At 35.5% G+C, this 24,883-nt stretch overlaps 3 protein-coding genes and 2 long non-coding RNA genes across 9 annotated transcripts; 2 read left to right on the plus strand and 3 right to left on the minus strand.

The window, feature by feature from the left end:
- The first annotated feature begins 2,536 nt into the window (after window positions 1–2,536).
- LOC122280580 (AT-hook motif nuclear-localized protein 1-like) lies at window positions 2,537–7,905 on the plus strand. Its single transcript, XM_043091537.1, has 6 exons — window positions 2,537–2,632; window positions 3,048–3,465; window positions 5,327–5,394; window positions 6,420–6,551; window positions 7,078–7,239; window positions 7,399–7,905. The coding sequence occupies exons 2-6, from the start codon at window positions 3,105–3,107 to the stop codon at window positions 7,585–7,587; spliced, it is 912 nt and encodes a 303-aa protein (XP_042947471.1). The 5' UTR covers window positions 2,537–2,632; window positions 3,048–3,104; the 3' UTR covers window positions 7,588–7,905.
- Window positions 7,906–12,727: 4,822 nt separating this feature from the next.
- LOC122282472 (glutamic acid-rich protein-like) lies at window positions 12,728–13,177 on the plus strand. Its single transcript, XM_043094422.1, has one exon. The coding sequence runs from the start codon at window positions 12,728–12,730 to the stop codon at window positions 13,175–13,177; it is 450 nt and encodes a 149-aa protein (XP_042950356.1).
- A 338-nt stretch (window positions 13,178–13,515) lies between these two features.
- On the minus strand, window positions 13,516–15,852 carry LOC122280799. Of its 2 annotated transcripts, none has more exons than XR_006230026.1 (3): window positions 14,324–15,852; window positions 14,110–14,214; window positions 13,516–13,796 (listed from the first exon to the last, which is right to left on the minus strand). It is a non-coding gene; the product is annotated as an uncharacterized LOC122280799 (long non-coding RNA). The 2 variants fall into 2 exon arrangements; XR_006230025.1 differs by having other exon boundaries at window positions 14,299–15,852.
- A 1,517-nt stretch (window positions 15,853–17,369) lies between these two features.
- On the minus strand, window positions 17,370–18,141 carry LOC122280800. The gene is made up of 2 exons (XR_006230027.1): window positions 17,783–18,141; window positions 17,370–17,611 (listed from the first exon to the last, which is right to left on the minus strand). It is a non-coding gene; the product is annotated as an uncharacterized LOC122280800 (long non-coding RNA).
- Window positions 18,142–21,351: 3,210 nt separating this feature from the next.
- LOC122283022 (general transcription and DNA repair factor IIH subunit TFB5) lies at window positions 21,352–23,707 on the minus strand. 4 transcript variants are annotated; one of them, XM_043095157.1, is made up of 3 exons: window positions 23,524–23,707; window positions 22,221–22,283; window positions 21,352–21,779 (listed from the first exon to the last, which is right to left on the minus strand). In XM_043095157.1, the coding sequence occupies exons 2-3, from the start codon at window positions 22,256–22,258 to the stop codon at window positions 21,602–21,604; spliced, it is 216 nt and encodes a 71-aa protein (XP_042951091.1). In that variant the 5' UTR covers window positions 22,259–22,283; window positions 23,524–23,707; the 3' UTR covers window positions 21,352–21,601. The 4 variants fall into 4 exon arrangements, with proteins under 4 accessions (XP_042951091.1, XP_042951092.1, XP_042951094.1 ...); XM_043095158.1 differs by having other exon boundaries at window positions 22,221–22,286; XM_043095160.1 differs by having other exon boundaries at window positions 23,520–23,707.
- Between the last annotated feature and the right edge of the window lie 1,176 nt (window positions 23,708–24,883).

Raw genomic sequence — 24,883 nt, forward strand, 5'->3', positions numbered from 1 at the left:
TGCTTTACTGGCCCAAGGCTACATACTTGATCTGAGAATAAAACGATTCCAGTGAATTAAAAATATGGCTATTTTCATGCAAATGTGAGGATGAATATGGGCTTGAAAGAAAGCCTGTCTGGGCCTACATATAAAACTTTAACTAAGGCCCTGGCCTAAAAATCAAATGATCATAAAAAAAATTGGCTCTACATATTTCGGCCCTTTTGACCTGCTTCGTGGGCCAGTAAACCTTGCCTTTTCCCTATGAAACTTCAGCAAAAGGTAGCCCAATTTGGTAGTGCTAAAAAAGAAAATAAAAATAATTTTGAAAATTTATTTATTTCCCTCCTTGTACTTGGTTATTCAACAACAGGCCAAGTCATTAAAAATTAAATGAAATATGTAAATACTCCATATATGGGATTCCAGTCTTTGTCTTTTTGACATGGACCTGAAACACCCATATAATGGACATTGGAGTGGTAATTCCCTTTGTGTCAAAATCGCTTTAAAACATGCCCTTTTCCTTTCCACAAGTTAGGTCCGCCACACAATCAGATGGGGGAAAAACAATAAAATAAAAGACAATTTTATTTTTTTTATGTTTTAAAATGAGCTTATGCATATATGCTTGAGTATATACCATATAAAATAAGAGAAATAATTGTTATAATCTTGAGTGTAAATTCTGTACAATCAGTTTAAAAAAATGAATAAATATGAGATTTATATAAAAAATAATAATAATAGTAGATTTTATTTTTTTTTAAAATAACTGCACAGCACTTACGTACTCCACGACTGTACGTAACATTATTTATAAAATAAACCAGAAAAAGAAAGGTGTGTGATGGTAATGTACATCGAGTTCGTCACCATAATTATTAATTGCTAAAATAATTAAATAGTTAGCTTGTGATTATCAAAGCATTATTTCTTTATTAAAATCCCTTTTATTTTTTTTGGTAAATTAACTAAAAGCCTTGTTTAGAGAAAGATACCTCCAATCTTGGGGAATATTTATTATACAATATGTTCTCTCTCAACTTGTATTTGCTTAGTCAATGGTTGTGGTCCCATTTTAAAATTAATATAATTGTCTATTTGAAGGCATTTCACTTTCCTCTCCCCCATTTTCCAAACCACTTCCATTAAACAACCTTAGAAAAATAACAAAATTTTTTTGTTTCATTATTAATTTTTTTTTTTGAAAAAAAAAAAATTAACTTTGGCCAATAAAAATGTACAAGTCAGTATCTAACTTTATAACCATGGTTAAGAATTTCCTTCGGTTTTGGCCATGACATCTTCTGCACAGGTGGGGTTTTCAATAAAATATATTTATTATTTATTTATTTATTTTTATCTTTTTTCTGCAGAGGATAAGAAGTGTGAGAATAGGGTTAGCAGCATGCATTGAAAAGCTCCAACATGTGCAGCACCACTAACATCCAGTGGCGCCATCTAACACACATGACATATATATTCTAAAGCTCCCCTTTGGCTCTTGGAAATGATACAAAATTGAGGAAAAGGGCCATATCCAGATAGGTTTCCCCTCCCACTTTCCCACAGTCTCTCATAAACGAGTGAAAAGCATACTCAGACAGTCAGATTCATTGAATTATCAAATGGGATTCATTTAATTTTGAGAAACAGAGGAAAGTTAAGATGCATGTAATTTCTTACAAAGTTGAGAACTTTGTAGTAAGAGTAATTAATAAGGCTTATTATCAGACGACTGGGGAGCAGAACTGCCCATGTAGATAACTCTGTAGGAGGATTGTTACTTATTTTTCAGGTCATTTGCCTTGTGAAAAGTGGTTTACCAAGTCAAGATTTGGGCAATAAAGGGTTAAAACAAGATAATAAATACGTTATGGAATGAAACACTGCTGTTCTTTTGTTTGTTTCTGTTTTTGTTTTACTTTTCTCTGTTTTTTTTGGTTCCCTCCTTTCACTTCTCTCAGCAAGGGGAAATGGAAATATATCCATTATTTTTATCAAATAAATAAAATAAAATAGAAGAATATACTGTTTAAAAATGAAAAAAAGCAAGAGTGTTGAATAAAAATAAGATTTTTGCTTATGCTTTTTTATCACTCTTTGCTTGCACAAAGGTAATGCTTATGTCACCCAGAAAAAATGGATGCTTGCCTTGGACAACCCCTCTCGTTTCCTTATCTAAACAATTTCTTCAATTCTTGGCAACCAAATTTTACTTTCCATTCACCTAAAAGATATATATATATATCTATATATATATATATAAATATAATATTGGATAGAAAATAAAGATATGATATGTTACAGTACAAAAAGACATATGATATAATAAAAAAAAGAAATATGATAATGTTGATAATAATTACTTATTATTTCTGTTTGTCTACTTTTACAAAAGCAGAGAATAATAGAAAAAGGAAAAAAATAATACTCCCCAACCCACTTTCAAATTTATTTTATATTTTATCTTCAACAGATTCCAACCAAAACTCTAAAATCAATGTTTTTAATCATAAAATATTAAACAATATTCATTACTGTCCATTATTCAATATTTTCTTTTCCCACTTATTTTTTTTTTAATCTCAATTCGGACAGTCTTTGCAAAGTTAGGCACCAATTAGCTAAAACAACAAAAACAAAGGTTTCTTATTATCTCTGCATTTTTCATTCAAATCACAAAATCAAAAATCAAAGGGCACAAAAATCAGTCTTTTTTTTCCTCTCAATCTCACCCAATTTCCTAAAAATAAAAATAATTTTTACAGCCAAAAAAAAAAAAAAAAGGATCATCACCCTCAGAGCTCTGTTTCAGCTTAGCTTTGCAACAGTGTTTAGTTTTGCAGAAGAAATCTTACTGCTAGTTTTGCAATAATATTTTCTTCAAGCTCTTCTGCTAGTTTAACACTCAAAAGAAGCTTCATAAGCTCTAAAATTTGAAGCTTTTGCTTTTCTTTATTTTTTATTTCTGGTTTTGGGTTCGAAGTTTAGTTTTTTCTTATTTTGGATTTTCATATCTTTCAAAATCTCTTAGATTTTATTTTTTTCTGGTGATTTAGATTAAGAGAAAAATGGGCTTTGAATAGAAGCTTTAGAAAAACCTGTGGAGTTTAACTATGGAGGCAAGTACTGGGGTTACAGTGGTAGGATCAGATGCTCCGTCGGACTACCATGTAGCTCCAAGGACGGAAAATCCGGCTCAGACTGCTGGATCAGCTCCGCCGCCGAGTGCGGCGGCGCAAGTGAGTGCGCCGCCTTCAACGGTAGCGACTGTGGTTGCTCCAGCTATGCCGGCAAAAAAGAAGAGAGGTCGGCCTAGGAAGTACGGGCTTGACGGTAGCGTCACGATGGCACTGTCTCCGAAGCCGATATCGTCCTCCGCGCCGCCACCGGTGATCGACTTCTCGACCGAGAAGCGTGGAAAAGTGAAGCCAGCCAGCTCGGTGAGCAAGACCAAGTTTGAGGTGGAGAATATAGGTATGGGGAAAATGTGTATGGCTAGATACGCTTGAAATCTGCTCTACTGTGTTTGTTTTTTGGTTAAAAATCGGATTGCTGGGTGTTTTTGCTTGTAGTTTGTGTTGTCTTGATGCAGTCCGGGCCCCGGGGTGGTTTTGGTTTGGTTTTGCGGGGAAGTGATCTTGAGTTTAGGGGATGCTTTGGGGGTAGGTGTGGGACCTCTGATTGGATGCCCTTAGTGAGAGATCTTGAGACTTGATGTTTCTGGTAGTTCCGAAAAGATGGCGAGTTTTTTGCGCTAGTGTGAGAAAGATGGAATCTTCTTAATATGGCTCTCATTTCACCTTTTTAGGAACAAAATTGTGCAAGGTGCCAATTTCGGGTACCTGCTAAAAGTTTGCGAGTGATGTGAACAGACGTTGGACTCGAAACTTAACTTCAACAGCCGTCACTGCGAAGGGGGAAGGGGGAAGCTGTTTCCACGTTCTCTAGATATTTAGTTCTGAGTCGATGTTTTGTTGGTTTCTTGGGATATGGTTAGAAGTATCTAAGGGTCTTCAATATTCTAGCCTCTTACTATGTATTTTGATTCGGTCTACCAAGTCAGTTGGAAATCTGAGTATGCATCAGGACCTTTTGTTTTGACTTCTTCCCTCCTCTTATTTATGTGGTCTAGAGTGCCTGACTGCCTGCACTCCTTCAAGATATCTTAAACTCTTTCGCCACATTGGTAATCAGTTGTAGGAAAGTTGTATACTACAGTTTCTGCAACATCAGCCAGAACTAAGTTGTTATGCATGGTTGTAATGTGAACTTGGGAATGAAAACATAGCATCTACATTTACCCAGATCAAAAATTTTATATGTAGTCATTTTTGCATATTTTTTTGTACACTCTATTGATGTGATTGGTTGTCTATTAAAAAAAATTAAAGCAGCCAATCATATCAGTGGAGTGCGTCGGGAGTACGCAAAAATTATGTAGCATTACTCTTTAGTCTTGCCTTCTCATAGTCAGTTTTTTTTTTTTTTACTAATTTTTCTTCCCCTTGCAGAAATCAGAAAAAAATTTACCTAGTTTTTTAGTCTGGTAGCAAAATCTTGCATCGTGTTTGTGTGTGTTTATTGAGCTTTCTTCACTTCAGCGCCATTCACTTTGCTTCGCTTTATAGAAGAGTGAGACTGTTGTCTTGAGAGTGAAAAGCAAGCACAAGCGATAGGACTATCTGGTGTTTGGAAGTGAATAGGACAGTGAAAAGGGAATGGAAGCATGGTGTGTTAAAATTACATTTATGAGGAATAACTTGACTGAGTCAATAATGTCCTATTCATTCATAAGTCTATCTGGAATATGTGAATTCCTGGTATTCAACTCTCTGACATAAGTACTGTGGAATTGGATTGAGCCTTGGTGTGGAAACCTATTATGTGATAACTTGTAAATTCCAAGAAATCCTATTATGTAAAATGGGCATGTTGCCAGTACCAATATAAGATCTTCCCCTGGTGAGATGCAATATTCACAAATAATGGCTATTTTGTGATTTTAATTTCTTTTATTGTGGTACGTATGTTATGAGTACTCATTGTGAAAGTCAATTTATCATTTTGATACGATCGGTGATGAATTCATTTATTTTAAAGAATGAAATAGCCCTTAGTTGAACAAAGTCTCTGCATGTTTCAATAGATATGATACCTATGAGATTTCTATTTTCTTTAAATCTTCTGCTTTAAAGAAAAAAAATTATGAGGCAATTTACATTGTTTATTCGGTGGTAAACATGCTATATATTGGTATGGCTAGTGAATTTTTCAAATTTACTGCAGAGAGGAGGTTCCTTATTGTGTTTACTGATATATTAAGAATCTTCTGTAGGTGAATGGGTTGCATGCTCTGTTGGTGCCAATTTTACGCCCCATATCATCACTGTTAATTCCGGCGAGGTAATTGTTGAAAATAAAGGTGTCCTTTGAATGATTTGAAAGAAATTCTGCTGTGTTATGGTTGGCCTATATGAAGATAATATCTTGACTTTTATTTATCAAAAAAAAAAAAAAAGATAATATCTTGATTTCATGGTCAGAGAAGAATAACAATCTTTGAATACAAGAAATTTGGCCTTTAACTGATTTCCCGTAGATTTACTTGGTAAATGATCAGAGTACTTTAGCCTATGGATGAAGAAAGAACTTATTTTTCTGCATTGCATTGGGGTATCCTTTTTTTCTCTAGGATAGTTGAATGTCTTACAAAAAGTGAACTACTAGTGTAAATTGGTTTCAGTTTATTTTAATAGCGTATATGTGGTTTCTTCTTCTGAGCAGATTGGAGGTTTTATTTTAATAGTGTATGTGTACCGCCAGTTCACATACCCATTGTATGTCTTGGCTATAAACATTACCTACTACATAATTGATTGCAATGGCAAGAGTGGATGCTAGTAGCCCTCAACCTCTCTGTTCATTCTCTATCATACAAGTTTACAGTATATTGACCTGTAATTGATTGAAGGAGGACATCATCCAATGCAAATTCTTTTAAATTCTCCCGTCAACAAGCACATAAAAACAAGGTTTTTGTAATTGGGAAAATTCTGAAGGGTTTAAAATCTATTTGCTTTCCCAATTTGGGCCTAACGTGGATACTGATTACTTGTGCCTATAGATATATATTTTACTAATTTCTGAAACTCTACAAATTAATGAGAATTAGATGGTCAACGTCGCATCAATTTTGATTTTTTTATTTGACGGCATTTTGTTTTTGTATTGCCCCTGGAGCGGGGGAATGGTCACCAAAATTTGTACTTCTGCTTTAGACTCTGCACCCCTTGGGGTTGTAGGGGTCATGGCTCAAGGACATTCCGAGCCGATTTGGTAGTACTTCCTATTTGTATGCTTTTAATGTCTAATTCAAGCAATTAAATTGAATTTTATCATAAAGGTGACGTTCCTCTTGATTGTTGCAGGATGTTACAATGAAGGTCATATCATTTTCTCAGCAAGGGCCTCGAGCTATATGCATTCTCTCTGCAAATGGCGTGATATCAAGCGTTACACTTCGCCAGCCTGATTCTTCTGGGGGTACATTGACATATGAGGTGATGCAATTTATCCCCCTTTAAAAAGCTGGTGGACTTTTATATTGGAGGATCAAATTCATTAAATGAGTTTCATTCTAAGTTAGTAATTCCTGCCATGTTGGCCTTGCTGGAATCTGCATTGAGAACAGTGATGGCTTTCTAGTTCTAGTAATTGATTTATGTTCGGTCATGTGGACCGCCATCTAGTCTGTTCATCCGTATTCATCATTGGGTCAGCTGGTCCTGTCTGGTGGTCAGTGCCATTGGTCCCAAACTTAGAAGTACAAAGTTTTTGTATGTACTTATTTTGTCATTATTGTTTATAAAAAGTGATGACTGCTACTATTAGTCTGACAACCACAATTCCAATCCAATATCCGCCACTGTGCCAAACCTTTGACCAAACCGTTGGCCATTTTCTCATCATATCGCCTTCTATTATATGTATCATTTTATGATCCTATCAATTCTATCATGTCATTAAATTATCTGCTGCTAAAAAAGCTAGCATATACCCAAGATCTTTATGCTGTTGTTCTCACAGGGTCGTTTTGAGATATTGTCGTTATCTGGATCATTCATGCCAAATGAAAGTGGGGGAACGAGGAGCAGATCTGGTGGGATGAGTGTTTCATTGGCAAGTCCAGATGGGCGTGTGGTAGGTGGCGGTGTTGCTGGTCTATTAGTAGCTGCAAGTCCCGTGCAGGCATGGCTCTTACTTTTACAAATTGGTGCAAAAGAGAACCGAGAACTAGTTTCCAATCCAAATCTTTTTTCCTCACCTTGTTGGAAATGATGATCAGTATAGACAGTTTCATAGCCTGGGGTCAAATTCTGATATTACCTTCTTGTTGGTATGTTACAGGTCGTAGTTGGGAGTTTTCTGACAGGGAATCAACATGAACAAAAGCCCAAAAAACTGAAACATGAGTACGTATCAATTGCCACGCCTACTGCAGCTGTTCCTATATCTAGTGCAGAGCCTTGGTCTTCGTTGCCACCAGATTCCAGGAATAAGCCTACTGACATTAACGTAACTCTACCTGGAGGGTAATATAAAGGGCGTCACATTGTTGTGCAGTACGGGATTGTTACTGACCACATTGGCAATGGAACTCGATTAGTTGAAGCTCACTTTCGCTGCGTTTGTTTGGTCTGTAAACTACTATCAGCTATATATATATATATATAGCAGTAACAGCCTGTTGTTGTAGTGCAGGGGTTTCCCCTTCCCTCCTTAGGTAGAATTATCTTAGTTTTAGCTGAGTGTAGACCACCTATGTTGCCGCTGTTGTCGAGTAGAATAGTTTGATGTAACATCATCTACACTTGAACCTTCCTTCTTGAATTGATGTGATTGTGATTTGAAAGTTGTTTTGGGCATTCTGAATTGAACTCACGTCTCCAGTGTTAAGTTATTCCGCAATGGTTCTCCAAAAAATGTCATCTTGCGGGATGATTATATTCCTCTTGCAATATTGTGGTCGTCATGATCAAACTTTTGATCTAATTATGAATATTGACTACACTGTCAAAGAAAATCGAAAAAAACAAAAAACAAGCAAACAAACCTCTCTCTCCGATGATTCAATGCTCTCTTTATCTTTTATTTTGACTAGGCTTGTGTTTTCTACCTGGTTATTTTGCTGATCACTCCCTCCTTCATCGATACACATTCGGTTCATGATTCATCCACCTCTTTTGGGAGTTCCGCGGTGAGGTAGTAGCTCTCCATCTCCCCTACCAAGGCCCCTTTCCTCATTGCCCACCCTCTCGGTTCTTTTCCTCCATTGTTTTCTCTCTTTTTTTCTTGGGTTTTCTTATTGCTTTTACAAATTACGACTTTCTCACTTACCAACACCAACCACGCATTCTAGATACATATTGTTGATGGCCTGCTACTCCTTGGAGAATGCTATATACAATCATGAGTTATATAAATATTATTAAAAGATTAATTTTTTTTTGTGAATTTTTTATTTATTTATTTTTTCAAAAAAAGTGCATGCCGCTTATGCAATCTATAACTGTAAATATCATTTTTATTCTAAGATTTATTATCATTTTGTCCAATTTTTGTCTAGAATATATCATCAGTATGAATCGATGCTTAAGAATCACTATTTGTTCCTTAATCTACATATCGCCTCTTATACACATCAATCATTCTTATTTATATATGAGAATCATTTGCGTTGAGCATTTGGCTCATTTTGGATTATACTGGATTATGACAATTTGTTGTATTTTTAGTATTGTTTGTAACTAGCATTCACTCTCACCCCTTTTAACTAATTCTCTTGTGATGATATAATATTTAAGGGTGGCAATTCGTTTTCACATCGTATGAAGTCATAGATATTCGACTATATAGATCAACGACCCAAACACATCCGTTAAACTAAAGTACTGGTCAAGACATTCAAATCTTAATACAACCCATTTAAATAATGGGTGACACAACACGACCTGTTTAATAATTAATTAGAAATGGATTAACACAACACAATTAATTTCAATCTGTTTAAATCCGTTTTATGTAAATGAGTTGAACTGACACACATAACTCATATGACCTAATTAACTTAATCTCACATAAAAAGTAAAATCTATATTTATTAATAGCCGCAATATCTTAAAAAAGTAATAAGATTATCTACTAACAAAAAATATAAATAATTTTCAGATTTTAACATATAATAAAAATCAATATTAGAAATCCAACAATAACAAATATGAGTATAGATCCAAAATTAATATCTCAACAATAAAAATATAAGCATATTGAACAATATCAATATTACAATCCAACAATAATAAAATTGTAATTTTGAAGTAAAATTTAAATAGATTGATTTCAAGTTAAACAGGTTGATTTATTATTGACTCATTTATTAATTGTGTTTTAAGATCAATCTGTTTTAACCCGAACCTATTTATATAAAACTAAAACCTATTATTTTTGTACCATGTTCGTGTTGAGTTTACAGATTGTGTCACATATTGTCATTCCTAATAATTATATTAGCATTAAAGAAAAAAATGTTGGTCAAAGATAAAATGGTCCGAGTGCCTTCAATAGTTATGATCCTATTTCTTGAAGTACTCTTTGTTTTATTGATCTACAAGTTAAGCCACTCAAAGTTCTTGCCATCACCACGAGAATGATAAAAAAGAAACAACATCGTGATCGACTTGTTTCATCAATAAAACAAACAATAAGAACAACAACTGTTAGAGAGAGAAGCTCTTATATCTCTCTAAAACACAAAGCAGAGCAACACCACGGGAGGGGAGGTGGGAGCCTTGGCTCCTCCCTTCCCACCTCATTTCCTCTTTGTTTTCTAGTTATCCTCAAGCTTTTATGTTTGTTTTTGTCTTTAGTTTTTTCCGTTTACAAATAAAGCGTCGGTATGGCGGTGGTATGGTGGTTGATAGTTCCACCTCCTGGTCAAGGAGCCCGAAGTCATCCTCCATTATAAATCTCGCGATTGGTAGAATGATGATTGCACAATGGAAGAGGGCCTTGACTTCGTTTTTTGCCGTGGAATGGTGTGGTTTGAAGGTTTTTTCTAAGTTGACCACCATAATCTAAACCACGTAGCTAGGCGTGGTGGAAAACAAAGAATCTCTTATGTGGGTGAGGTCTGGGCGTTTTGTCGTCAGAAGTGTTGAAATACTTGCAGGCTTGGGTGTAATCCGTGGGGTTTAAGAGGCTCTGTTTTATCTATGGAAAACAAAGTATATTTTCGGTATTCATGCTGAGATGCATGGGGGGATAAGGTGTTTCTTATGGGGTGGAGTTCAAGCGTAGCTCAGGGAGGAGTTTTCTCAGGGGGGTGGGCGATGCAGGGGTGACACAATTTTTTTGGAGTTTCTCAGTTTTTTTGGTTCCGTTTATGGTTTTGTCTCTAAAGATAAGTCTCTCAGTGGCTGGTTTCGTCTCTTCTAGCCGAAGTGGAGGTTGGTTTGTTTGTGGTTATGGGCTAGGCTGACGGTGATGGAGCTGGAGATATGGACTGGAGGAGACGGAGCTGGTGACGGGTTTGATGGTTTGTTTGTTTAGCTTTGTTTTGGTTATGGATGTCTGCTGTCAGCTACGGGTTTGACGGGCTGGTGGCTTTGTTTTTTTCATTTTGTTAGATCTGTTAGCTCTGTTTGGTTGTGGATGTCTGTAAATAAGCAACCGGTGGCTCTGGGCATGGTTGTTAAACAAAGATACGGAGGGTGTTCATCTATGGGTTTTGTCTATGCCAGCCCAAACCGAGAGTTGTCCCGTTCGAAGGTTACCGGTAATGGTAGAGGATGATGGCGAAGGGCTGGAGTTCTGGATTGGGAGGGTATGGGGAGGAGCACAGGCAGCAGTTAGTGGAGAGCATGGGGACGAGCATGGGCACTCCTGATCAGAAGCGTACCAGAGCATACGGTGCAATTAGTGGGCATGGGTAGCAGCGTACAATGCTTTTTGTTTTTTGTCTTTTCAGTTAGGGTTATCAGTGGTTTTATTCATTTTACTATGCTGTTAGGTTAAAGAAAATAAATTGAAATAGACAATTCTCTTTTCTCTTTAGAGGAGTAGGGTAGTGAGTCATTATCCTCCTTTAGAGGATGGGGGTGAGAATTCCCCCCCTCTTTTGGAGGATAGGGGTGAAATGAGTTGTTGTCTCACAGATAAGGCGAGATGGACACTTCTATTTGTACAGAGTCTCGCATCTTAGAAGGGCTATATCATTGTAAAAATTTTAGACGGTATCTGGCATAATTAAAGTTGTGTGCGGAGGAACTTATAATAGATGAGTAGTTGACTTGTAATCAGGGTTTGTATCTTGACTTATTGATTACAGTTATAACTTTTTTTTATGAATTAAATTGAAGTCTATTTAAAAGAAAAAACAAACAAATAAACAAAAAACAATCAATAAAATAAAATAAGGTAGCTAGTCCAGATGAGAACACGGACTACACAATACGTCGGGCCAGGTCAACAACAAATAGGAATGCATGTTGCTAATCTATCAACTTCATGATCCAGGCAATCATCCACATGAGATCATGGGTGTTATGTCATCATCAATATTTTTGGTACGAAAAGTTCTTGATGTGGAAAATTAAACGGGATGGGTTTGGGTGTTGAGTAGAATTATAAATAATAATAAAAAATAAGTAAAAAGTAATAATAAAATAATAAATAATAATAATAAATAGTTAAAAAATAATAAATATAAATAAAATTAGATAAAAAATAATAATAAAATAATAAATAATAATAATAAATATTGAAAAAAGTTAAATTACTATTAATATCCAACCACATCGTTAAGTTGGAAGGTCTAGAGCTCGACTTTTATAAGAAGCCACTCCACTCCCACGCGCGTTCTGCGTTGAATTGAAAAGTACTATCACGTCGACAATTTGGGCCATCATATGTTTCGATGACCTGTCACATTCAAACCTTACCCAAATGAAAGGGGCTTTAGTTTATGCCACAGAATTTTAAATATTCCGTCAGAAAGTCCCTCATACATGAGCTAGAATTTATGAACCAAATGGGCAAATGGGGTGCGTGAGGAAATTTCCCAGGAAAAAAAAAAAATGGAACTCATCAACCCCTAAGGTGCAATGAATAAAGTCATGCCCTTTATGGCAGCAGATGCCACAAGTCTCGAGAGGAAAATGTTATATATTTTACCTTCTTGTCACTTATATTTTAAGGATAATATCGTACAAACTATTAATTATTGAATTTGTCATTTTAAAAAATAATAATTTATTAAACGGTTGATGTATGATATCATCTTGCGATTCTTTCGGATAAATCCAAAATAAGAAAAAAACATGCTTGGAATTGAAGAATTGAAATTCTGGTTGGCCATTGCCGCCATATGGATACTTCCCACGAATCCACGATTAAAATCAAGTAGACAATATAGAGGAAGTTTCGGGGTTTAATTTATATCATGCTTAAAACTTCTTATTCCTTGACGAGGTGTACTTCCTGAATTTCCACGTAAAATAATGGAATACCACTCCAACAATCTATTTCTCTTTCGAAGAAAACCACATAATTTGAGTGATTAAATAACTCAGGCGCCATATAAATTCTCTCTTCGACATGATGATCAGTACGATAGCACATTTTTTCACCTATTACCCATTTTTGTATATTGGTTGGGGGTATGAGATTTGTCGAGATAATGACACCTCTAGTACTTCTCATGTGTTTGGCTGCCAAGCTCCATGGATTCTCATCTAGTCCGCTTCTCCTGTTTTCAGTTTTTAACATTATAATCATAGCCATCCTTGTTGGAAACTACAGACCTTCACAAAAAGTTGATGGGGCTTGGCCTCTCTTCTTTCCTTTGAATGAAGGGGAGGAAGATATGAAATACGAGACTGGGGACCACGTTGAGGATCAGGAGGAGGAGGACGAGGACGAGGAAGAATGTTTTGGTGCTTCGGATGGTTATGTTGAAGATGATGATGATGATACTAGTGATGACGATATATTTTGGCAAGATGAAGAAGAAGATGACGATTGTTTGAACAGAAGAATCGAAAGCTTTATTGCCAAGGTCAATGAAGAATGGAGGAAAGAGAGACTAAGGGACTTATGTACGTACAACGTAGTAACCAGCTCGATCTGATTTAGCTAAACGGCTATGAAGCATGATAATACATGATCAAGTCATTGTATGTAAATGTGTTCCAACGTCACAGCAGTTTTTTATTTCTAGATTCTCCCCATCTTGTTGTCGGGGGATATTATTCCTTTCTTTGTTTATTTTTCTCATTTCCAGATATGCATCCACTTTTAGGGACAAAAACAATGCATTATAAATTCTAGCAATAGATATGATATAATATTATATTGAAGGATGATGCTAACAAGAAATGTATCAAAGAAGGAAGATCCAGACAAAATATTGCTTTATAAAATTAGTGCTCATTCAGGCGCCATAAAACTCAAAATAATCACAAGATATATATATATATATATATATATAATGAGACTATTTCTAACTACAAAGTGAATATTTCTATCCTGTCTGTAAATAAAGTCGGGAAACACTACGAAATGTCAAACAGAAATTATCTCAAGCAACGCACATGATACACTAACCAAGCACCGTTCCTGCATCCTTGGGAAGCGCATCTGCCTTGATACGAGGCTGTCTGACAATCTGTTCAATTAATCCATATTCAAGAGCCTCCTGAGCATTAAAGCGTTTCATCCTGCTCAAGTCTTTGTTAATCTTTGTTAATCTGCATATATCCATTGAGATAGTTTTTCAAGCTGATCATAATCCCCTATGCTTTCAGAAATCAAAATGGATCAGTTCAACAAATGGAGGAAAACATAATCTCCAAGAGTGTACCATAGAAAAATTTTTAAAAAGGCCATTGAAGATTTTACAAGCACACTTGGTTTGGTAGAATGTGAAATATGGTATATGATTTTGGAGATGTTTAAAGCTTCTTAACAGTGCCCATAATTGAAAATAAGTATGCATCTTTTGTAGGTCTTAAAATAAACAGCCAAAAAGACCACGTAGGATTTATTGAAGAGCAAACTAACCTCCACAGGCTGGCCCGTTTTCGTAGCCAACTCATTAAAAATGTAATCATGGATTCTGAGCTAGAAGCTCAGAAGCTCATTTGCTTCATTACGAATGTCATCAGCCTGGTAGACACTTTCATATGTGCATAAAATTACAAGAAAATGAAAATTATACCAACAAAAACTATCTGAAACAGATTAATTTACATGAAAAGTTGGCATGCCGTCACACCTGACCACGCAGGAGATTGTAGTGCAATTCTTGACACAGGCATTGCAAAGCGGTTACCCTTAAAAAATGAAATCATTCATTTTTTTTTTTTAATAACTAAAAGAAATTTTATTAATACAAAAATACGCATAGCCCAAGAACACAAGTAGTACACAAGAGAATGCACCTAATTAGGAACTAGAGATAGATACAAGGAAGAAAACATAGAATTATCTTTGGCTTTCAAGAAATAAGGTTATAAAAGGAGAATGCAATCTATATAAAGAGCATATATATTAGGTTCAACTCAACTATATATGCCTTAATCTCAACCTTTGGGATCAATGTACAAATTCCCATAATTTATCCACATGTATTCCTTTTTGCCATTCTAATCAATCTGAATCGAACTCTCAAGGTGACTAACTCCCTGTTAACATCTCATTCTCCACCATATCTATCCATGCACGTTTTAAGCCTCATAGCATATTACACAAAATAAAATTTTTACTTATAAATTTTTTTTTTACAAGTAAAAAGTTTATTCAACGAATGAAATAGTCATAGCTCATATATATAGGAAGTATACAAAAGAAACACCTAAGAACATTCACGTGCTAAACAAAAATAAAAACTCATGGACTACCCCACCATTAAGAACAATGGCTGAAAACCAAGAAAACAGGAAAAACATAAAAAATTTCCAGAGATTATCTACAAAACATTCTCTATCATTAAAACACCTCTCATTCCTTTCCATCCAGATACATCACATAATACACAAAGGAATCATCTTTCACGCCGTTGCACAAACATAATACACAAAATATAAATATGTTCTATGAACAATGGTAAAGTCTCATCCCTCCGCATTTCACAATAACCAATATTATTACTAAAATAGAGAAGAAAAAGGGAAAGTGTTGAAGTATATGACTCATACACTGAAAGTAGGTAGACTGATAGTGAACTATAATTGATTGATAGTGAACTTCGAATTGTTTACTTTCTATAAATGTAGACACATCACCAAATCACGTTAAATCTCTATATCAATTTTTATTTTTTTCTTTACCTGATTACTCTGTACGATTTATCAGTAATTATTGCATGTTTCACAATAGAAAAGACTACCCACCATTGTTCATCATTAATCTCATAGGTGAAAATTAAGTCAAAATGCCCCCACACTAGTGGCATATATAGCATCGAGCAGCAGTTTTTAGGCCCATTGGATCCCTGAGAGGGAGATTTGTTATACTGTCAACACTTAATTCAGATTCTAAAAGAGAGAGATATTACCTTTTCTCCAGCAGCGAGAAGAAAGGCTACTAGATTGTAGGCATAGCCCACACAATGGGTGCCGACAGGACTCTTTAAGCTCTGCATGTCGTCATAAATTGCCATGCTAGGAGTAAGCTGCAGCGAGCAAGTTTTTAGCAAAGGAAAATATCTCACAAGCAACAAGAATACAGAGAAAGAAGCATGATTTGATTGCAGAAGGTATGTTGATAAGGAACTCGCGTCTCCACCAGGACCATTGATGTACATATAGAGCTTTTCGGAATGAGAAATTCTATAGGCAACCGCCAACGCGTCCCCGCCGTGGCCTCATTTGTTTTTTTCTGTGACGTGGCGTTTAATTAAATGTAATAAATAAATGATAAAAAGAAACTTTACATAAGCGGGAAACCAAACGTGAGAAGCTAAAAAGGAAAACCAGAGAGAGAAAATGTGATGCGAAAACTGAAGAGAAATGAAAAGCAAAGAGAGAAAATGTTATGCGAAATCTGAAGAGAGAGAAAAAAAACCAGAGATATGAATCTGTATCTTCTAGTTGGGGATCTTCTTCTTCACGAGGCATCTAGCATTTAGTAAAAACCAGAGCTGCGTCTTCTTCGTCCAGTTGCGTTTTCTTCGTCATTTCAAAAAGCTTTCTCCCGAGCTGCGAAGAGAGAGAGAGAGAGAGAGAGAGAGAGAGAGAGAGTAAAAACCAGTTTAGAGAGTTAAAAGCTTTTTATCTTCTTCGTGCATCTAGCTTCTCCCGAGCTGTCTCCAAGGGTCCTTATTTTCTGTTTCTGGTAGGTGTTATCTTGCCCACTTGGAACTGATTGTAAATGGGTTTTAGTTTTGGAAAATGTTGTTGGGTGCTGATGATTTTGTAGCATTAAGATTTCTGTAAACTCGAAATGGCCATGGTGTTGTTCGTGTAAGATTTTTTCTTGTGTTTGAACTACTGGCTTCGCCAATGGAAGTTGTGGGTTCGTTTTTCCACCAATTTCTTGTAAGAGTATTTTGGGCACTTCCTTATGGCCAATAAAAGTTTGTCAATGGGTTAGAACTCAAAAGTTAAAACTCTAATTTTTTTTGGGTGGATGGAACTGTAATTGGTAGCTCTTGAGCTCTACATTGATCTCTGCATTGGAGGGCACTTAGCAAAAAGTAAATTATTGGAAGGTATTTACCATTAGTTCTTTTAAGGCACAGTTGTAACCATTTGGATTTCTTTTCTTTCTTCCTTTGTTGTTTGTTTTTTCAATTGAGGTTTGCTAGAATATTATCATCTAATTGGGTGGCCATTTTTTGGAGGAATATAGAGAGTCCATGTTTTGTTTTCACATCAATAGCAATTACATTTCTAACTCTGTTACCTCAACTTTTTTTGAAAACAAGTAAAAGGCCTAGAAGGAAAGAAGAACAACACCATGGTTTATGTAGAGGGAAACAGAAACTGATTACCCTGCTTCTTCTCATCTGCAATGGCATGCCTTTGTGAGTAATTGTGCGCAAACAATTACGCAAATTTAGAGAGAGAGAGCGCTCGGAGAATGACATTATAATTACTAAACATGAGCTTTTGTTTTGCCATCTTATTAAACCAACAAATCCAAGAATACTTTTTTTTTTTTTTATCGATAAACAAATTATTATTGATCAAAAGTGTAGGCAATGCCCAAGTATACGGGAACAAATCCAAGATTACTAAACCAATTTATTGGCGTAAAAGAAGCACTAAGCAGTAAAGGAGCAATTGAATCCCAAAGAATTCCAAAATATATGACACCAATTACAAGAAAATTGATCTTACTTATAGTTCTTAAAACATGAAACAACTGTAGCTTCAGCATTCTACATTAATAATGGTACAAATTGACATTTGCATCATACTCTCAGGACTACATACTATAGCCATCTGAGCCACCCCTAAGAATATCATGCAGTGAAACACTTCCTATCTCATTCCGGGTAAGTGATGGACTGGCAGCCTTTAAAGTTTCTGCAGACAATGTAGTTGTCACGGCTATAAATCTACAAGCACCAAAAAGAGATTACCATTTCTACCAAATAATCATATAATATAATGGTTCCAAGGTATACCAACAATGATTAAGCACATGGGAAACCAACCCAAGCTCAATATGTTTACATTTATTTGTACTCGATTTTAATGCAGGAAACACATAATATGAAAAAATTTACTTCATTTGACCAGCTTTGGCAGCTTGAACTCCAGCTAATGCATCTTCAATGACAATACAGTAGGAAAATATAGGCATAAAATTATTTCAATAATATAAGAGTGATTGGTCACAGAAAAGCTACAATGATCAATTCAGTCACTGGACAATTATGCTGACAAACACTCATTCAGCAGTAAGGTGAAAAAAAGAAAAATTGGCAAATTATTGAGATGAAAAAATTAAATCAGAATATTCAATACAACCTATGTTTGAAGCCAATAAAAATAATTGTTTGGAAAACATGTCTCAAAAGACAATAATCTGCAGAATCTCTCAGTATACTTCACTGGGCAGCACTTGAGCACATTCAGAATCTTTGATGCAACTTCAGAAAATATCATGAGCAAGCTTCAAATTCTCAAAAGCATCTGCTTACACAATAGCATCAAACCTGAAAGGAGGCTAATAAAATATTAAGAACCAAAAGTATCATAAAGGTGAAATTTGTTGCATACTCTCAGATTTGGGCAAGTTGACAGTTCAAAGCATGGATGTGGACCAATCTGAATACAAATCCTTATGCCCAGCACCCAAATATTACCAAGTTGCTTATTCGCGTGTCCTTTTTCTTGGGATTATATTCTAGATGGTATTATACAATTTCTTTTGTTCAACAATGGGGGAAAATATTAGTGCACATACTTGAAAATTTTCAGTATGTTTACAGTTACTTGCAAAGTACATCGTGTTGAAAAAATCTTACACGAACAACACCATGGCCATTTCGAGTTCACAGAAATCTTAATGCTACAAAATCATCAGCACCCAACAACATTTTCCAAAACTAAAACCCATTTACAATCAGTTCCAAGTGGGCAAGATAACACCTACCAGAAACAGAAGATAAGGACCCTTGGAGACAAAGCTCGGGAGAAGCTAGATGCACGAAGAAGAAGATAAAAAGCTTTTAACTCTCTAAACTGGTTTTTACTCTCTCTCTCTCTCTCTCGCTCTTCGCAGCTCGGGAGAAAGCTTTTTGAAATGACGAAGAAAACGCAGCTGGACGAAGAAGACGCAGCTCTGGTTTTTACTAAATGCTAGACGCCTCGTGAAGAAGAATATCCCCAATGAAGAAGATACAGATTCAGATCTCTGGTTTTTTTCTCTCTCTTCAGATTTCGCATAACATTTTCTCTCTCTGCTTTTCGTTTCCCTTCAGTTTTCGCATCACATTTTCTCTCTCTAATTTTCATTTTTAGCTTCTCACGTCTGGTTTCCTGCTTACAGAAATTTTCTTTTTATCATTTATTTATTACATTTAATTAAACGCCACGTCACAGAAAAAAACAAATGAGGCCGCAGCGGGGACGCGTTGGCGGTTGTCTGTAGAATTTCTCTTTCTTTATCGACAAAGATAAAGATAACATGCTATCCGTTGGGGGTGTGGGCACTGGGCGGTTCCATCCGGTCCGGTTCTGAAGATTTTCTGTCCATCAATTTTTTTCGGACGGGATCAGATCAAACATTCATAAGGACTGGTGGTTCGATCCGATTAATTATTTTTTTCTTCCAAATAAATTAATAAAAAAAATTATTTAAATTATTAAATTAAAATTAAATAATTTATTAATATAAATTATGTAATTAACTCATTAAAAAAATATTTTATATAGTCAATGATAATAAATTAAATAAAAATTACATCATTAACTTATATAATTATTATATAAAAATAATACATTAAATTATTAAAAATATTTTTAAAATATATATAGGAGTTCCATCTGATCCAAAATTTATAGACACCGGGACCAAACTGAATGGTTTTAGTCCACATTTTTTAAGACCGGAACCTAACCAAATGGTTTCAGTCTAATCTGGTCAGTTTTTTCGATCTAGACCAACTTGATGATCATCCCTTCTCTCGGTACTGCATCACAAAATTAGGTGAGTTTCTTAGAGAAAAATATTTAAACATAAATAGGATATAAAAATAACAACGGAACTTGACAAATGACATCCTTATATAAAAATTGACATTGAATAGATGAGCACCAGGCACCAAATCCACTTACGATCTGGCTCAAGAAAACAATTTCAAGGCTGAATTTTGGGAAGATTATCAAACCAGCAACAATAATCAAACACCGCTGTTTTGAACAAGAACAAAAAGTCCAAATTTTAAACTCAACAGGGTTAAAGATCATTGGGTTGAGTCCATGGCCAAGGAGAATCGTAGATTGTGATTGCCAGCCCCCAAGCGTACATCATATCTTTTTTTTTTTTTTGATAAATGCGTACATCATATCTATCTTATTAGCCATAAATAACTTTCAGATTCGTAAATTCAATCGATTATTTGCTTAAGGTAGAGTTGGCTTTAGTGACACACAAGGGCATGCCACAGATCAACCCATTGCCAAGTTCCCTCACCAGGACTTCTATATGGCACTCTTGGTGTCCCTATAGGACTCATTCTAATTCCCCTTCTCATCGCTCTATGGTTATGAGTCCTGCATACATAGAAAGTACAAACATATGCAGAACCATAATAATTTATAAATGAGATCAGTTCAACAGAGCAAACAAATCATACAAAATCTCGACACAAAAAAATAAATCAATAAATAAATATAAATTTTAAATATAAATTTTGTTTTAAAATTAGAAAAAGTTATTTTTTTTTTAAGTTTAGAAATTTGTAATTATTAGATGAAAAATTTTAATATTTGAAATTAAAAAAATGTTTGTGTCAGTGGAGTTTAGATATTGAGTTAAATAGGATGAGATAAAAGTATCTCTCTATCAAAATCAGGTCTTAGTTTGGTTATATAGATGAAATGAAAATTGAAAGTTTAATAAAATATTATTATAATATAATTTTTTAGTATTATATTTATTTTAAAATTTAAAAAAGTTAAACTATTTATTGTATTTTGTGTTAAAATTTTTATAAAAAAAATTATAATAATTAGATGAGATTAAATGACTCAATCAAATCCAAGCAGTGGGGAGGAGACGGATCTGCCACCTGATGTAATAAGATCCTATTTCTTACTTTTTTTCTTATTTTTCGTATTGGAAATTTCATTTACCATCCAACCTATAATATTTTCAAATGGTACTCAAACTATCAATTTTTTTTTTTTTTTTTGCCAAATTGAACCCTTTGTCCATCATGAGCTTAAATTGATAGCCTAATGAATTATCTGAAAATACTATAATTATCTAAATATCTTTGTTTCAGAACGAACAAATAAATAAATAAATAAATAAGTCATTATTCAAGTGGGGCCTCAGCCAGTCACCCCGAGGTGGCTTATTGGATTATGCATTCAATTTCAGGGTCCACAGTTAGGATTACACATTGTCGAGGTTCAAATCAGCCAGAGATGCCTGCCTCTCAAAAATTTTAGCATCTCTTGGGCGGCATACCTGGCCACATCTTGCCAAGCCAAAACCCAACAAGAGAACGAGAGATCATGCTCTGGTCATAAAATGGCTATGGGACTTGGAAAAGAGTAGTAGCTTTCCCCCATCTTTTTCTTCTAGCTTTACTGCTAGTTCAAGAACTCTGGCAAAACATGGTTGAATTACAAATGAACTCCACCAAGTGGAATCCAACCAGAAGTTTGGGGCTAGAATTATTAAGCAAAATGTACATCGAAATTCATAATCATCTACCAAAAGGTAACAGAGATGAAGAAAGCAGTAATTCGTGTAATTCACATTTTACACGCAACAGATAAAATTACGAAATGACTAGTACTTTAAAAAATTGCAAAATGACAAGTGAGACGTATTAGTTACGTGAAAATCATTTAGAAATGGATTTAAATCAAGTAGGCTTCTCATAGGAATTCTGGTCCCTAAATTCTGCCATGGCGCTTCGTATCATTTCAGCCACATGGGTTTGCACAAAAAGATGAGTGTTATCCAAGACATATATAATGAACTTCTGTGATGCAGGCAACGAGGCATTCAAATTGATGATGAATTGTGCCATAGGAATGTCACTGCAAAGAGAGAAACTTGATGAGTCTTTCAGCAACAATGAAACTTTGCACCAGGGAAGAACAACATGAAGCAAAACACTTGAAGGGCTTGAAAATTCTGTCCTCTCTGGTCACCAATTAGATTAATGGATTAAGAATAGAAGGATCTCTTCAGACGATCACCAAAATGATAATCAGAACCCAATGCATAGATTAACAGAGATGATTGGATAGCTTAACAGTGATCAAATAAAAATACATTGCACAAAACTCAAAGCTGAAAACATGTTTTGGGTAACATGACCATTCACACACCTGATACTTTACATTTCGGTCAAGGGTTTTTAAGCCTACCTAACTTCCCAATAAAAGAAGACTTGATATTTAAAAACAGACACACAGACATAGTGCACACACCCTCCACATAATTGGAAAGCTTCAGGCCAAAGAAAAGTATCTCACCAGGAAATGAACAGTCCTTTAGTTGCATTAACCATCATGTATCAGCACCCTTAGGCCTTTTAACTGCTACAGAACAAATACCAAGAAATGTGAGCAGCAAAATCATGATTGCAACAGCATAATATTCAAACTTGTGGCTGAATTATAAAATTCGAAAGAAAATCTTGAAGAAATGAAAAAGGTTCCATCGAATGCCCAGGAGCAGTCTACTTTTTTTTTTTTTAAGTAAAAATTTTATTCAACAAATGAAATAGGCGAAGCACATGTACACAGGAAGTATACAAAAGAAACACCTAAGAACGTTCAAGTACTAAAACAGCAAAAACAAAAACTAGCTTAGAATGAAATGAATTATAAACAAAGCATTGCTAGCTTTCAAAAGGATTTCAAGCATATGGAGCCTCATCATATATGTAAAATTTTCCTAAGTAGTATTTCTAAGTGGATAAATATTCAATATGTAATTACATGCATATATGTATGGATATAACACGCACGCACATATATACAGGTCCAAGGTAGAACCAGTCTAATTATAACAAAATTTTCCCTACTTATAACAAAAGAATTTCTCAACCATCACATCCTCCAAGTCAAGACCCAAGTAAGCAATGCGGGTTACCAGTTAGCACGACTAGGAAAATCGAAAGCAAAATGAGCGTGATAAAAGCTCGAGTTACAAATATAGGGTTTCTGGAGAGTTTCGGAATCGAGAAATTGAGAAGACAACTCTGGTCCCAAAAATATATAAGAACAAGCAGCAGACGAACTTTTGGGGATTTGAAATCAATTCACTGGGCGATGGAAATGAATCAAACTTTCACCGATAAAAAAGAAAAAAATGTACCAAGGGGTCAGGAGGATTCAAAAGAACTTGATCAAAAAATACGTAAAGAAAGAGAGGAAGCGGGAAACACATAGGAAATAGGGTTTAAGGGGTCACCAAAGAGAACGAAATCTCCCTCAGTGTGCGAGAGACAGATATGGCCCGATTCGCACGAGCGGACTGCTTTCTGCTTGTGTTTTTTTACTTCCAAGTAACCAGTGGTTGAATAGGTCATGAAAACCACACACGCAAAAACAGCAAAGCGGCCCGAGACGAGATTAGGTGGAAGATAAAAAGTCATGGCGTCATAAAAATCAACAAAATATTCTCCCAGTTCGTTGAATTTAATCTGGAACAACTAGTATAAAAATCAACTCTCATACTCCAATTCCAACAATTACTACACGCATACACACGATAAAGAGAAGGCGATGGTCGTGATAAAATGAAATCGAAATGAATAAGCATATTACTTAACTGAGGAGAGGTGTTTCGAATGGATCAAGAATGGAGAGATGAGTTTGCTTCTGGAATTCAAAACAGGGGATGATGGGAGTTCTGCGATTCTCATCAGTAATATATTTACCCAAATCAAATCCTTCCTCCTTCCCCCATTTTAATGGCTTTAGGTAAATGGCAATGGCTTTTCACGGTTTCACACTTCGACGCCTTCCATTAGACAACGGCACTCGCTGTTTTGGGCCGACTTGAATTCAACCATCAAATTCAAGCCCCAGTACCAAAGGCCCAACAGAAATAATACCCAAAATCTCCATTGTTACGTTAAGGCCCGGTTTAATATAAAAATCTCATAACTCATCTTATCTAATTATTATAATTTTTTTAAATTTTTTCATAAAATATAATAAAAAATTTAACTTTTTCAAATCTCAAAATAATAATAATATTAAAAAATAATATTCTAATAATATTTTTTTTATTTAACTTTCAACTTTCAGCATAACTTATCTCATCTCATCACAACTCACTATTCAAACCTTGTTCTTACGCATAAATATTACTTCTCTCAAATATTGAGCTTTAACTAAAGAAAATGAAACAAAGCCATTCAACATCGATTGAGATCCTTCGCATTACAGGGATAATGGACTCTCTGAAATCATTTTGCAAGGAGATGAATTTTCAAGCAGTTTTTTTTTTTTTCCTAAGCAAGCGGGTAGACTTCATTAAAAAATTAGCAAAGATGATACATGAGGAGGGGGTGGGGTTCCTCAACAAACCCCCCAGAACATAACAACAGTACAAAGAGGTGGATAAAAAACAAAAAAAACGGGTTTTAGCGATCAATTTCTTGGTTTTCACCCATGTCCTACCAAGAGGACGCCGTCTTAAAAGACGGTAATAAGATATTCGCATAAAAATGCAAACAGCTCTGCTCAAAGCGGTGAGAGAGGCGGGTGCACCGTTGTTTGTTGTCTTGAGGTGATTTTTGGAGAAATCCGCAATCCTTTTTTCAAGATCATAGTTTAGGGAAAGCGAAAACATAATAGAAAGTATAGCATCGGGAGGACTGATCTGCGGCCAGAGAACATATGCAAATCCGCACACTTCTAATAGCGCGAGGTAGCCTTGCATTGGTGGGAAGAGGATGGGGTGGCCCCGATCTAAAAGGTCTTGGCGAGACGAAGCAGCTGGAGCGGCGTGTGTCACCGTCGGAGGCATCAAAGTGCAGCGGCGCGTGAGGCCCACACACAGAAACAAGCCGCGCGTGAGGGTAACGTGCCGATATTTTGGGCGCGGATCCACTTTTTTCCCACAGATCGGCAGCTGTAGAAAGCAGTGGAGCGGCGCGTGTATCCAGAAAGTGGTCGGAGAG

Source organism: Carya illinoinensis, chromosome 11 (assembly GCF_018687715.1).
Source record: "Carya illinoinensis cultivar Pawnee chromosome 11, C.illinoinensisPawnee_v1, whole genome shotgun sequence".
Classification (NCBI taxonomy): Eukaryota; Viridiplantae; Streptophyta; class Magnoliopsida; order Fagales; family Juglandaceae; genus Carya; species Carya illinoinensis.

Excerpts from the sequence above, each read along its gene's own strand:
- LOC122280580 (XM_043091537.1), top strand. The coding sequence starts at position 3,105 with ATGGAGGCAAGTACTGGGGTTACAGTGGTAGGATCAGATGCTCCGTCG. Across the intron at positions 3,466-5,326 it reads GTTTGAGGTGGAGAATATAG|GTGAATGGGTTGCATGCTCT; the intron begins GTATGGGGAAAA and ends AATCTTCTGTAG. Across the intron at positions 6,552-7,077 it reads GGGGTACATTGACATATGAG|GGTCGTTTTGAGATATTGTC; the intron begins GTGATGCAATTT and ends TTGTTCTCACAG.
- LOC122283022 (XM_043095157.1), bottom strand. The coding sequence starts at position 22,258 with ATGATGGTTAATGCAACTAAAGGACTGTTCATTTCCTG. Across the intron at positions 21,780-22,220 it reads AAAGGACTGTTCATTTCCTG|TGACATTCCTATGGCACAAT; the intron begins GTGAGATACTTT and ends CTCTCTTTGCAG.
- LOC122282472 (XM_043094422.1), top strand. The coding sequence starts at position 12,728 with ATGACACCTCTAGTACTTCTCATGTGTTTGGCTGCCAAGCTCCATGGA.